The 13,430-nt window shown below is 58.1% G+C and overlaps 2 protein-coding genes across 2 annotated transcripts in view; one reads left to right on the top strand and one right to left on the bottom strand.

Annotated features, from left to right (window-relative positions):
* The window catches only part of RSPH14 (radial spoke head 14 homolog), a 60,861-nt gene extending 52,431 nt beyond the window's left edge, over positions 1–8,430 (top strand). The window contains exons 4-6 of the mRNA XM_027088613.1: positions 6,063–6,288; positions 6,572–6,708; positions 8,135–8,430. Coding sequence (XP_026944414.1) covers positions 6,063–6,288; positions 6,572–6,708; positions 8,135–8,373 — 602 coding nt within the window. The 3' untranslated portion in view covers positions 8,374–8,430. The remainder of the gene's footprint in view (positions 1–6,062; positions 6,289–6,571; positions 6,709–8,134) is intronic.
* A 4,492-nt stretch (positions 8,431–12,922) lies between these two features.
* Positions 12,923–13,430, bottom strand: part of LOC113610426 (sodium/glucose cotransporter 1-like) — a 62,276-nt gene continuing 61,768 nt past the window's right edge. Inside the window, 1 exon segment of the mRNA XM_027088571.1 lies at positions 12,923–13,215. Within this exon segment, the coding sequence (XP_026944372.1) occupies positions 12,923–13,215 (293 nt within the window).

Here is a 13,430-nt window from a genome sequence, read left to right as displayed (position 1 = left end):
GCGCCGCCGCCCGCGGGTCCGCCCGCCCCGCGCCGCGCCGCCGGCAGGGGGCGGAGCCGCGAGCGCAGCGCGTTGCCGGGCCAACCGCGGGCGGGGAGCCGCGCGTCCGCCGGGGTCCACGCTCAGGGCGCCACAGCCCCGCCAAGAGCGCCGGCCCGCCGCCCATTGGGTGCGAGAGGCTGACGGACGCGCCCGCGGACCAATGACGATGGGAAGGGGCGGGGCCGCGGCTCCGCGCGTGCCGCGGTCCGGCAGCAGCTGCCACCGCCGCCGGCCACGGGGTCCCTGCGATCCCGCTGAGCCGAGGCCGGGCGCCCACCCCCCGGGACGCCGAGCCGGAGAGCAGTGAATGGCCCCGGCCCCGCCCGTCTTCCCGGCCCAAATTCGAACCCTGTCTGCCCTTTCTGAGCTCCGCGACCTTGGACAACGGACTGACCTCTAATGAGCCTGTTTGCAAAGTGGGGCTAGTGGCACCTGCTTCCCTGAGTTGTCGCGACAGTAGGCTAGGACGTGTGAAAGGGCTGTACAAATCCTAAAGGTTTACGCCGGTGACGTTTTGCAGCGATGGGAGGGGGCATTAGTCATCTTTGCTGCTGTGCCTGCAGCGGGTAAGGGCTCTTCAGGGTCCCTGGCAATCCTGGCCCCGGAAGGTTGCCTTAGAAGGGAGGACAGGAGGGGGGCCCAGGAGCGGTCCCCCAGACCAGAGAGGCGGGAGGGAGCCAGCTCAGTTGAGGCTAGGGTCCCATGGGCGCCTTTGGGAAGCTCACAGAAGGCATTGGTACTCAGCAAAATGCACCAAAGGGTGCCTGCCAACTTCTGCTTTCAATTTCAGGGGGAGCCAATCTGTGGGCCTCAGAACCGGGAGCCCCTCACTCCTGTGCGTTAAAGACTCAGGCCAGAACCAAGACATTAGTGCCACTCTGTCCTTTACATCACTGTAACCTGGAGCTCTGTGCACCCCAGAGCATCCAGGTAAATGCAGATGCTCCCCGCTAACACTTCCCTATCACCCTACACCTCCATGGTCCTATTACTAGGATCACCCCACTGGTGGGCAGAAGCACTGGAACGGACCGTTGGCAGAGGGAGATAGGGCCAGGCCTGTGGTCAGAAGGCAGGGACCACCTCTGCCAGCTGGACACTGTGGCATCTCAATGTCATCCACTAACCTCTCTGAGAGTGTTTCCTCTGCTGTGAAATGGAGACCATTGCACTACATCCCCCAGCGAGGTTGCCCACCTGTGAAGGTGTTGCCTAAATGGTCAGAGACAGGACAGATGTTGGTGATGGGCATCTTGAGGCGGACCTAGACTAGGCCTGGCACATGCTGGCTCGGGGTGGCCCCTGAGGCCCAGTGGAAAGTGGCCAACTTCCGGGGGCTGCTTTGTGTGCGTGTCCTCCACACCGCCAGGCTGGGTCAGGCTGGGCCTCTGCCCAGAGGTCCACTCAGAGGCCAATGGCCGTGGTAGCAGGAAGGAAACAGGCACAGGCCCTGCCCTGGGGGTGAGTTATTTCACCTGGATGAGCCTCAGTTCCCTCTTCTATCAAAAGGAGGCAAATATAACAATAGATGGTCCCTAGAGGGTGATTCCGACAGGAGATACATGTTGACACGTGTTCAGAGATGGTGAGGGCAACTGGGGGACCAGGGGTCAGAAGTGAGCTGTTTGCAGGGGCAAACCTAGCTGCAAGCATGGGAAGACCCCGCACAGCAGTCCGGGTGTGAGATGAGGGGCTAGCCCACGGAGGGGCCCAACGGGGCTGGCTGCTGCCCCTTCCCCTGACCCTGGAAGTGAGAGCTCCCCCAGGGTCAAGCAGGGATTGTAAGCCTTCAACCAGCAAGCATTTACTGACGACCTCCTCTGCGCTTGGCACAGTCCTAGCATTTAGACAGACCCAAGCCTGCCTGCTAGAACCTCTGCACGATAGTACCCCCGTGATGGTTGTGCGAAGCCTGGAGGGGGAGACCCATCAGGGCTCTGTGGCAGGAGGAGCAGGATGGAGGTGGCCCATGACCTGGGGCGGGAGGAAGCACGTTCCACGGTGGGGAAGACGCTGTGCAAGAAGGAGTGTGAGGCCTGGATGAACCCAGAGGACCAGTGCGGCCAGAGCCGTGAGGATGCCACAAGGCCAGGCTGGGGTGAGGCAGGGAACAGTCGCTGCGGGCTGGTGGCCCTTGTGTAGGATTGGGGCGTCGGCCTAAGAACTACTGGAGAGTTTGAAGATTAGCTTTTTAAATTCGAGAAGGAGGATGGCAAGTTTTTGTTTCATGTTTATTTACGGTAGGCCCGGTCCCACAGGGTGCGTCGTTCTAAATGCAGAATCAAGTAAAAATGTCAGCTAGACAGCCCAGAGAAAATAAGAAAGCGGAGAAGTCAGTCCATGAGGCTGAGTTCAGCCTAGGCCGGGGGTTGGCCGGGCAACCTGGCGTCAGTGGCTGGTCGTGTGGTGTCTGCAGCCTGAGAGGAGCTGCCCCTGGTGGAGGGGAAAGGGGGGATGGTGGGGGCCGAGGACCACGTTGTGCGGGATGCTGGGGGGGGGGGGGGGTGCTTGCTAAGCACATGGAGGAGCAGCCGGAGAGGTGGAAGCGGGGAGCTGAGGTCCCAGGGCCACGGGGGGAGTATCTCGGGAGGAAAACATGGTCAGCATGTCACGTGCTACTGAGGGGCCGAGTAAGCTGAGGACAGCAAGGGTTCCCCACGAGCAAAGGCAGGCACGAGGGTGGGTGGGGTCAGTGGGGGACACATGAGGCTAAAGCTGGGCGGGCGGGTTGAGATAAGGCACAGTGGGGCCCGGGCGCCAGGCGCGGATGTGTGCTCCCGGGGCTGAGTCCTCACTTGCCGGGAGAACGGGACTGGGAGAGCACAGCTCGGCTCCGAGGAAGAAAGGGGAAGGGGGCTCTGGTGATTGAGCCCACCCAGCACCTCACCAACCAGCAGGGAGAGCTGGCCGACAAGGGGCCCTTTGAGGTGGCCCCCAGGAAGTGGCCAAACCTCAACCCCAGGGGTTCCACTCCAGGGGCATAGTGACCCTCAATCCCAGCTGAGCTTTGTGGCCCATCAACCAGCCCATCCTGGCCCAGTAGCCATGCCAGTCTGGGCCCTCCCCGAGCACACTCGAGCCTCCTACCGTTGCCCCTCTGCCCCACAAGGCCCGGCTCCCCCAGGCCTCCCTTCCTGCACATCCAGAGCCCCTAGGACCTGGAATTCCTCATCTACATGTGTCAACCCAGGCAGTAATGACCGGTCCCCGGAGACTGTCCCACTGGTCTCCCCACTGCCCGAGGGTGCCCCCTCCTGGCCGGCTCTTCTCCATGCCCCACCTGTCCTGCTCACCCCAACCCTGCCAGCCGGGTCTAGGCTGTTGGGGGCCTGGTGGGTTTCTCTGATTTGTTTCTTTTTGGGGGTCTGTGCACCACCCCACCCCAACTAGAACAAGGCTTTGCAGATCTGGGTTAATTATAAATAGCCAGGCCTGCGACTCTCCTTTTAGCTGAAAAGAAGCAAAGTGAACGAGCAGAGAGGCACACCCGGCACGCGTTTTATTTTTAATCTCCCTCTGTCTCAAAATGAACTGGGTCCCGGTGCTCAGCATTTCTAGGAGCAGAGGCCCAGGACGAATGCCTGGGAAAGAAAAACCCGGGCGGCTGAAGGCCTGGCCTCTCCCCATCTGCTGTGTGACCTTGGGCACTAGAGTTGCCCCTCTGGGCTTTGGTTTCCTCAGCAATCGGGGGAGCAGTGGAGGTGATCACCTCCAGCTTCCGGCCTTGACTCCCTCCCTCTGCCCTCCCCCCAGCCTGTGCCCATCCTGTTGCTCCCACAGCAGCACCTTTCCCTGGGCTTTCCCGGGTGCAAGTGAGGCCACCATCGAGCCCTGACTGACAATGCACAAACCCCTCACCCCCTGCCTTTGCTCAGGTGGCCCTCTGTCAGGAACATTATCCCTCCATCGGTCAGCACAGTCCTTCTTGGAAGGTCAAATTGTCACCTCTGCCCTGTGAGCTGGACAGTGGCCGTCCAGGTCGTGGCCGAGCGAGACTGTGGCCGGGGCAAGCAGGTAGCCTGGGGGCCGGTGCCTGAGCCAGAACTGGAGCCAGAGCAGGAGGCCCAGATGTACTGTCTGGTGGTGGCCCGGCCGGAGGGCAGGGCTGAAGGGGAGAGAGGCCTCAGGCCACCAGGAGAGGTGGCTTCGGGACCACTGACAGGTGTTCCTGCAGGGCAGGGACTGTGCAGCTTTTATCTCTGTATCCTGCTCCTCAGCCCTCACCCCCAACCACAGGCTTGCCTGCAGCTGGAACTCAATGTTGGTGGCATTTGGGAGACTCTCGCTGTGCCAGGCTTGGGTGTCTGGGCACATGGTGACAGTCCCTTACACAGAGCACTTTCCCACCCCCTACTCCACTGGTACTGCACAACCCCCTTCCAGGTGGGCTTGTATTAATAATGAGGAAACCAGGTTCAGAGAGGGTAAGTAACTTGTCTAAGGTCACATAGCTGGATGCATTTAGGAGTCCAACTAGCCTTTTTTTTTTTTTTTAATCTGTGTATATTAAATCTTAAAAAGCCCAGTACTCTTGAAGCAGCAGGAAACTGCTTTTCCTGTGTTGTGAGCACCTGAGAACAAATGGACAGAGCTAGCAGCTCCACCCGACACCCCAGTGAGAAGCTGGCCAGGGACACTGGAGCCTCTGGACATGCTGCCCTGCCTCTCCACCCCCTAGCCCCAGGCACCTGCCATTTCATGTCCTCGGGGAGTGAGGGTGGAAGGCTGGGTGGTGTCTTCAAAGAGGAAATCCCTGGGGCTTCCCTGGTGGCGCAGTGGTTGAGAGTCCGCCTGCCGATGCAGGGGACGTGGGTTCATGCCCTGGTCCGGGAGGATCCCACATGCTGCAGAGCGGCTGGGCCCGTGAGCCATGGCCTCTGAGCCTGCGCGTCCGGAGCCTGTGCTCTGCAACGGGAGAGGCCACGACAGTGAGAGGCCCGTGTACCACAAAAAAAAAAAAAAAAAAAAGAAAGAAATCCCTGGTGCTAATTGGCACTCAGAGACCTTTAGGCTAATGAACCTGTTTACTTGTCTCTCTAGAGTAAATTAGACAGTTGAGCTGGGAAGGCGGAAGACAGAGGCGTCCACTGGTGGCACCTCCATGGGGGCTGTGGACGGCTTCACGGTGGGCAGCCTGGGCTGCTGGGGAGGCCGGGGAGAGGGTGGGCTGTCGGGCAGTAGTGACACCTAGAGCGGCAGGGAAGGGCCACCCTCCCCGGTGCCCACTCTCTTTCTGTGGTGGCCGCTCTGCCAGCAGTTCTGGGCACTTGTGACCACCCTTGGGCTGCCGCCTGGGCCATCTCTGGGGTCTCCTCTGGGCAGCCAGCCATGTACTGACTCCCCACGTGGGAGTAGAGGCTGGAAGGAGTGAGGCAGAACCGTTGACAGTGGAAGGGGGGTGGCTCGCTGCATTTTCTCCCAGCTGTGCCATGTGGAGCCCCCTCCCTGAGCGCCACTGGGCGCCTTTAGACCCCTTGGCCGGACTCTGTGGATTGCCCACTAACTGTGGTTGGGGGTACAGCTCTTTTTACATAAGATGCCGGCCTGTTCACTCTAAATCTTCTACCTCAGACTCCACTGCAAGCTTTCTTCCTGTCCCCACGGCTGGCCAGGCTGATCTGCGGCTCCAGCATCACAGAGATGTTTCAGATGGGAAGGAGGGGATTGACGGGTACCCCATCCTTCTCTCTGCTGCACCATGGTTGGCGGGGGAGGGAGGCTCCCCGTGTGCCTGGGCCCTGCAGAGGTGGCTTCTGCTTCTCAGGCCGCTGTTTCAGGCTGGTGCCCCCAGTAACAGGCGACCAAAGGCTGGACCTTGGGGGTCCTCGTGGTTCTCACCCCAGCTTGTCACCCACGGCCACATGCTGGCTGCTTGGGCCCCCTGCCTGGCAGCCCGAGGGGGGGATTTGCAATTTATCTTGTCAAATACCACCCCCTCGCCAGCCCTCCAGCTCCCAGCACAGGTGACAGGTGGGGGGTGGCCCACTGGCCCACCCTCAGCGCCCGTTCCTGTCCTGCAGGGGCCAAGGGCATTGTCAACAGCAGCCTGATCCCCTCGCTGGTGGGGAAGCTGCAGACGGAGGAGGAACGGATCCAGGAGCTCCTCCTGGACACGCTGGCCGCCTGCCTGATGGAGGACGCCACCGAGGCACTGGCCAGCCGGGTGGTGCCCTTCCTGAAGGAGAAGCTCCTGAGCGCCAACAGCAACATCCGGAGCAAAGCAGCCCAAGCACTAATCGCAGTCAGGTGAGGCCTGGGCGGGGACAAGGGACGGAGCGGGGAGCGCAGGAGTGGCGCCCCAGGCCCCTGCTTCCCCTCACCTGCTTGTGTCCTGGGGGAAGAGGAGCCCGCCACTGGGGCACCTGTGGGACCTGTGGGACCCACACCTCACACCAGTGCTCCTCTGCACCCTGGCGTGGCCACCAGGGATGGTCTCAACACAAGTCCTTTCCCCTGGTGTCCCCCTGGGGTGGTCCTATCCCCCTCTTCCTCCAAGTGCAGCCACCCAGCTGCCCCCTCTCTGGCCCAGCATCCCCCTGGAGGGCAAGAACCAGGTGTGGCAGCACGACATCATCCCCATCCTGGTGCACCTGCTGAAGGACAAGGAAGAGGAGGTGCAGGCCAGCGCAGCTGGGGCCCTCATGTACGTCACAGTGACCACCAAAGGTGAGGCTGCCTGCTGGCTGGGTGTCGGCGCCTTTGGGGTGGGGGGTCACCGCAGCCCCCTAGCAAGCTGAGTACTGCCCCTCCCTGGTCCCAGGCTCCGCCCTCTCCTTCCAGGCCACAGAGGGCCCACCACCTGGGGCCCCTCCCTGTTATTCCCTCTGTTCCCTGGTTTTGGAGTTCTTGCATCTGACCCAGGCCTCTTGTGAGCCGAAATTCTGGGATTGATTCGTTTGCCACCCATGAGTCCGTTATGCTGAGGTCTAAGCAAAAACTGGAGCCCTTGCTTCTGCTGTGTTTCTTGATCAATGTTACTTTTCTCAGTGTGGAGGGGGCGCGTAGGAGCGTAAGGCTACCTCCCCCATGCGGACTCCCAGCAGCCAGGCTTCCATGCTCAGTCACCTGACCTGGGCGGTAGGAAGGGCCTGGGCTGGTTTCCCCACCTGGAGGCTAGGGTCCCCGCAGGACCTCTGAAAGCTGTCTGACCTTCCCTTGCCTGTGCCAGCCCCACGCTCTGAGCTTCCTTGCTGATCCACGGAGAACTAACTACCTGGGCCTCTGATTCTCAATCAGCAGTCTGCAGATCCCCCCAGAGCTGGGACTCCTTGCCACTCCCCAGTTCGTCCTGATGGTGAAATCTGAGATGCACCAGGGGGGGAGGTTGGGGCCTTCCCAGAGTCCACAGCCCCCTTCTGACTGATCGTGCAGTCAGGGTGCCGAACCCCAGTGTGGGGCTCCCCATGAGCGTGGATCTCCTGGGCGTCCTCAGTGCAGTCAGTGTCTTACCTGGGCTTCCTGTAGGAATGCTTGGAGGGCTGGGGGGCTCTCACGGGGCCCGGACAACGTGGGAATTTGGGGGAGATGTGGTCACTTCCCTGAGCTAGCACTCCAGCCGAGGAGCCCTGAGCCCCTGCCACAGGCCAGGCTCTGTGCTGGGCGATGGGGACCCAGACGTCTCAGCCTCTGCTATCTGAGGTTGGCAGGGGCGGCAGAGTGAAGAGTAACCTGGGGGAGACGGTGGGCACAGTACGGGGGCAGAGCATCCTCTGAGAGGGGAGCTAGCAGGGCAAAAGGGGCTGGACGGTCTGGCAGCAAAGAGCAGAGTGCTCGGTGTAGGAGGGTTGGGGGCAGGGGGCAGGGGGCGGCAGCGTGGCATTTCAGCGGGTGAGGGGGTGGGCAGCAAGTAAGGATTAAGGAGGGGCGTCTCCCCTTCTCATTCGATTGGATTTTAATTTTCAAAAGACCCCTCATGCTGCCTTGAGAGGACTGGGTTGCGGGACAGGTACCTGGTGGTTGGGGAGAAGCCGGCTGGGGAGCTTGCAGGGCCCAGGCTGGGGGCAGGGAGGGTGTGGAGCCTGCGTTGGGAGGGCTGGGGGGCGAGGAAGGTGGGCAGGGAACCCCAGGAACGCCTGGCGTTGGTGCCCTGTAGGGAAGTACGCAGCCCTGGACACAGAGGCCATCGGTCCGCTGCTGGAGCTACTGTACTCACCCTTGAGCAAGGCGCGCCTCAATGCCATCAAGGTCCTCACCATGCTGGCCGAGGCCCCCGAGGGCCGCAAGATCCTGCAGTCCCACGTGCCCACCTTCCGGGCCCTCAAGGAGGACACCAGCGCGGCTGTGCAGCGGGCAGCCCAGATCGCTGTCAAAGTCATTGAGTGGAAACCCTGAGCCTCTTACCGGCCCCACCTGCTGACTCCATGCCTGAATACATGCGCTGAATCTCTTCATCTTGGTCTGAATGGCACCTGATGTTTCTGGGGCAGGTCACGGCTCTCCTCTCTCCTGCCAAAGGGGAAATGCCTGGCCCAGAAGGACAGGGTCACAGGCTGAACCCAGGGTCCAGGGCCGGGTGCGAGGCATCCCTGCTGTCTGCTGTGGTCGAGTCCCCTGGGAAAGCACAGAGCAGGGCCAAGCGTCTAGGGACAAGGTGGGGGCAGGGAGCTGGGTGGGGGATGGAACAGCTGGTCCAGGCAGCACTGCCTGAGCCGGACGCTCAGTGAATAGGCCCATGGGGTGTGGCTGGGTGTGGCCCTGCTCACCAGGTCTGCCCCCTCCCCACGTGGGGCGACAGGAAGGAAGCTCACAGGTGCAACCCCAAGTGGGCACTTGCTGGAGGAGGGTGAGTTGTAAGAGGCCCCCACCCCCACCCCAGGGATGAGAGCTCAGAACAGGGCAGCTCCTTAAGGTCTTCCCCCCAAACAGCTGTGTTCTCCAAAGCCAAGTCACCTTCGTAAGCTCGGGCTGGCCTGAGGCTGGCCTCCCCCGCAGCCCTCCCCCTGTTGTCTGCCAGGCCTCCCTCCAGAGAGCTCCCACCTGTGCCTCCACCGGCCTTGCTTCTCCCGCAGTGAAACTGGCTAAGGAGGCTGGAGAGCCCTGGCGGGGGGGAGGGGGGGGGGTGCGGGGGGTTGGAGGGGAGGAGGCATGGGGACTCCTTGATCTCCCCGACCCAACCTGTCCGGTGGTCTGGCAGGGTTCTGCCCTCTGTTGGAGAAGCTGTAGGAGCAGCTCAGCTTCAGGGCTGGCCTCGTTTGGGCTGAGCCGAAGCTTTAATCTCCCCCATGAGCTTTCTGAGGCTCCCTGCCTCACACCAGGTTTCCCTTGTTACATCACCAAGCAGCAGCCACACTTCCTGAGGGACAGAACCTCCCACAATAGACGCTACCTGCAGAGCTAGAATCCCCAGCTGAGTGCCTTCTTGTAGTCCTTCCAGTGCCTCGGGCCTTCACTTTCCTAGCAGAAACACAGAGACGCTTGCATCCTGGGATTCCAGGATTAGCCCAAGCAGCCCCTCTTGTACTGGGAGGGACCTGCTGCCGGGCCCAGCTGGGGTTTCAGGTTAAATCTCATTCTCAAAAAAGGCCCTGTAAGAGGAAACCTTTCCTCCTTCAGGAAAAAAGGGGCTTGAGGGTCTCCACTTCCTCATCCTGCCTCAACCATAGCACGCTGGCTCCACCCTTACCACCTCCTTGAAGGGCTCTGGACTTCTTGCTGCCAAGTTCCTGTGCTCTTTGTGCTTGGCCCGAGCAGTAACCCAGGTGCCAGTGCTCCCTTCCTGTGGCGGCTGTCTTGATGCTCCTCCCAGGGCCCTGGTTGTGCCCTTTCAGTCTCCTCTGCAGAAAGAACCCTCTTTCTTAACCTGACATCTCTGTTTGCTCTCTTGCGCAATCTCATCTGCCTGATTTGGGCTTCCTCTACCAGGTTCACTTCTTAGCTAGGCTGGTCCACTGTCTTCTCTCCCCTCAGTCTGAGTCTCTAGCGCCAGCCTCTCTGCTGTGTTCTGGACCTTCCATCCAACTTAATACTTACCCTTAAATGTCTCCAGGCAAAAATTAATACCAGTCCTTCACAAACTAATTTAAAAAAATAGAAGAGGGGACAATTTCCAATTCATTCCATGAAGACAGTATTACCCTGATACCCAAACCAGACAAAGACCTCATAAAGAAAGAAAACTATTGACCTCTATGAATATAGACACAAGAACACAACCAAATATTAGCAAACCAAATCCAACCACATGAGAAAATCATTATACACCATGACCAACTGTAATTTATCCCAGGAATGCAAGGTTGGTTTAACACGTGAAAATGAATCAATGTAACGTGTAAGGAAAGAACAGAAACCACATGATCATCTTAATAGATGCAAAAAAAGCACTTGACAAAATCCAACACCCATTCATAAAAAAAACCAAACTAAAACAGAATCAAAAACTCTCAGCAAAATAGGAAAGAGCGGCATTTCCTCAACATGATAACATCTGCAAAAACTCACCGCTAACATCATACTCAACGATGAGGAGACTGGATGCTTTCCCTCTAAGATCAGGAATAAGACAAGGATGTCTGCGCTCACTACTTCTACTTGACATTGTACTGGAGGTTCTAGCCAGGGCAGTTTAGGCAAGATAATGAAATAAAAGGCATCCAGGTTGGAAAGAAAGAAGTACACTATTTCTACTTGCACACTACATGATTTTATATATGAAAAATCCCAAGGAAGACACTTAAAAAATATTAGAACTAATAAATGAGTTCAGCAAAGTTGCAGGATTTTCTGTACATAAGCAATGAACAATCTGAAAATGCGATTAAGAAAAGGGATAGGGGGCTAAGAGGTAGAAACTCTTATGTATAAAATAAATAAGCTACAAGGATATATTGTACAACAGGAAATATAACCAATATTTTAAAATAACTATAAATGGAGTATGACCTTTAAAAATTGTGAATCACTATGTTGTACACCTGTAACTTATATAATATTGTACATCAACTATAACTCAATTAGAAAAAAACCCACCTCATTTACAGTAGCATCAAAAAGAATAAAATACCCAGGAATCAATTTAACAAAAGAAGTGCAAAACTTGAGTGCTGAAAACAAAACACTGTTGAAAGAAATTAGAAGACCTAAATAAATGGAAGGACATCCCATGTTCATGAAGCAGAGGACTTAACATTGTCAAGACGGCAATAAGTATCTTCATGCAACTCAAACTCCACATGTCCCAAACGGTGCTCCACTTTTCTCCTGCACCTGCTCTCTTCCAGTGTGGCCTGTCTTTGGAATTGGTACACCCTCTGCCCACATGTTCAAACCAGAGAGTCACTCCTGGGCCCTCCCTCCAGAAGTCTAGTACTCGAGTCCTGTTACTTCTAATTGCTGGCTTCTCTTGATGCTGTTCCCTTGTCTTTTCTTTTTTTGCTGCTAACTTGCCTGGATTCCTCTAATAGCCTCCTGGTGGGTGTTCCTGCCGCCCTTTCATCTTCCAGCAGCGGCCAGCAAATCTGATCCCATCCCTTCCTGGCTGAAGTTCCCAGGGACTCAGGATCCCAAAGCACCTGAGGCCTGCAGGTCCAGCCCCTGCCCACCCTGCCCTCCCCGCCTCCCCATCTCCCACAGTTCTGCACTCTGGCCTCCTCACACCCTTGCCTCACCCTGTCTTCCCACATGTTGTCCCTCTGTTATCCAGCTAGCTGACCTCCTACTTCAGTCACGGGAGGCCTCCTCCCTGTGGGTGCTCCTGCCACGTGCACATGCACAGAGGGCCCATTTACTCGGTCCCCTGGCTGAGCTCAGTCTCCTCCTCTGTGAAATGTGGTTGATTCTGGTCCTTCCACATGGGGTGGCTCCATGGCTTGAACGTGATGGTAACCTGGGCAGGGAAATAGCGGGCCACACGAGGTGCTGGCCATCACCGCTCGTGTTTCATTGTCTACTTCCCTAGACCATGAGCTCTGTCCATGACTGCTTCCCAGCAGTGCTGGCACATAGCAGGCACTCAAAAATGTCAGCTGAAAGACTAAACGAGGGATGGGGGGCTGTCCCGACTGCACCTTCAGAGTGTGACTTTTGCAATGTTGGGTGGGCCTCCCCCAAATCACTTCAAGGCATCTGAAACTTTTTCTAAAGACCCAAATCATTTATTTTGGTCTAAGAAGAAGGAAGAGGAAGGGGTGGCTTAGGGAGCCTCTCCCAGAGACACAGCCCAGGAGTGGTCTATACTTGACAGCTAAAGGGGATCCAGCCCCTGGGCCCAACTCCCAGTAGCAGGCAGACTGGGAGGAACTGGGAGGAGCTCAACAAGGAGGGAAGTTTCCTCTCCACCTGCCCTTTAGGGGTGCAGCCAGAGCTGAGCCACAGGGAGGCCTGGTCCTCAGGCAGAGACCGCCTCAGCCCCACCATGGGTCCAGGCAGGAGCCAACGTTTCCATCCGCGGCAGCCTTGGCGCCAGCTGGCCTGTGTGGTCATCGGCAGTAGGCACAGCCCCTTGTGGGTGGGACCCTTGGCGCGAGGAGGAGCATCTTTGCCAGCAGCCATACCTTTACAAAGGAGGAGAGAACATAGCAAACAGAGGTGGGTATAGGAAGGAAATGGTGACAGTAAACACAAGCAAAACCCCCAAATATATCTAGAGATAAAAAGCCAAAATTAAATTTAAAGTGAAAGCCAGTGTTTGTGCAGTGGAGCCATCTGGAGAGAATGACTCATCACACAGAGGACAGACGTGCTCATCTTCGGTCTCTGCCCTCACCAGTGGGCTTCGCCGCCCGTCAGCCTGCAGCGTTGACGCTGTGGGCGCGTTTTCATCAGTGTGATCCTTGGTCCACGTCCGTGGGCCTCCCCGTAGGAAATGTTTCCTCCCCTCGACGATGAGGGCATTTGCAAGAGGCGGTGGTTCGCCCGTTCCCCACACGTCCCCGCAGGCTGCCTAGAAGTAGAAGTGGCAGAGCACTGTGAGCGATACCAAGAGGAACCCGCAGACGTTGGGCACTTTTCTCCAGTGGGATATCTCTGGCATGTCTCGGAGCTTTGTTCCTTCCAGCATGTCACGCTTCTCTGTCCCTTCAGAAGTGGCACTGTGCTGTGTCCCTTCCGTGTCACCACACTCCATCTTCTGCATGACTGCCTCTTCCGGGGCGAGTCTGGGGCCTGGCAGTGGCTCCAGTCCGCAGAACACATCCCAGGCCTTCCAGAGGCAGCTCCTGACCTCCTCAAATATGTCTGGAACAGAGGGTACAGGCACAGGTCAGGAGGCTAAGAGGCCACACACAGGAGGGGGGTCTTTCTAGGGCTCACCTCTCAGTGGTGAGGCCGGCAGGAAGCCCAACAGACTGGCTCTAATGTGGAGAACAGTCCTCAGCCGCTGCTGCAGAACACCTCCCGCCGCCCTCAGAGACACGGAGGGGGGACTTGGGGTGTGGCCTGGGCCATGCTTG

Source organism: Aethalodelphis obliquidens, unplaced genomic scaffold, assembly GCF_003676395.1.
Source record: "Aethalodelphis obliquidens isolate GAN/ISIS:26980383/991018 unplaced genomic scaffold, ASM367639v1 scaffold63, whole genome shotgun sequence".
In the NCBI taxonomy this organism is placed as follows: Eukaryota; Metazoa; Chordata; class Mammalia; order Artiodactyla; family Delphinidae; genus Aethalodelphis; species Aethalodelphis obliquidens.
Note: the sequence above shows the minus strand (reverse complement) of the source record. Positions and strands in the feature narration are given on the sequence as shown.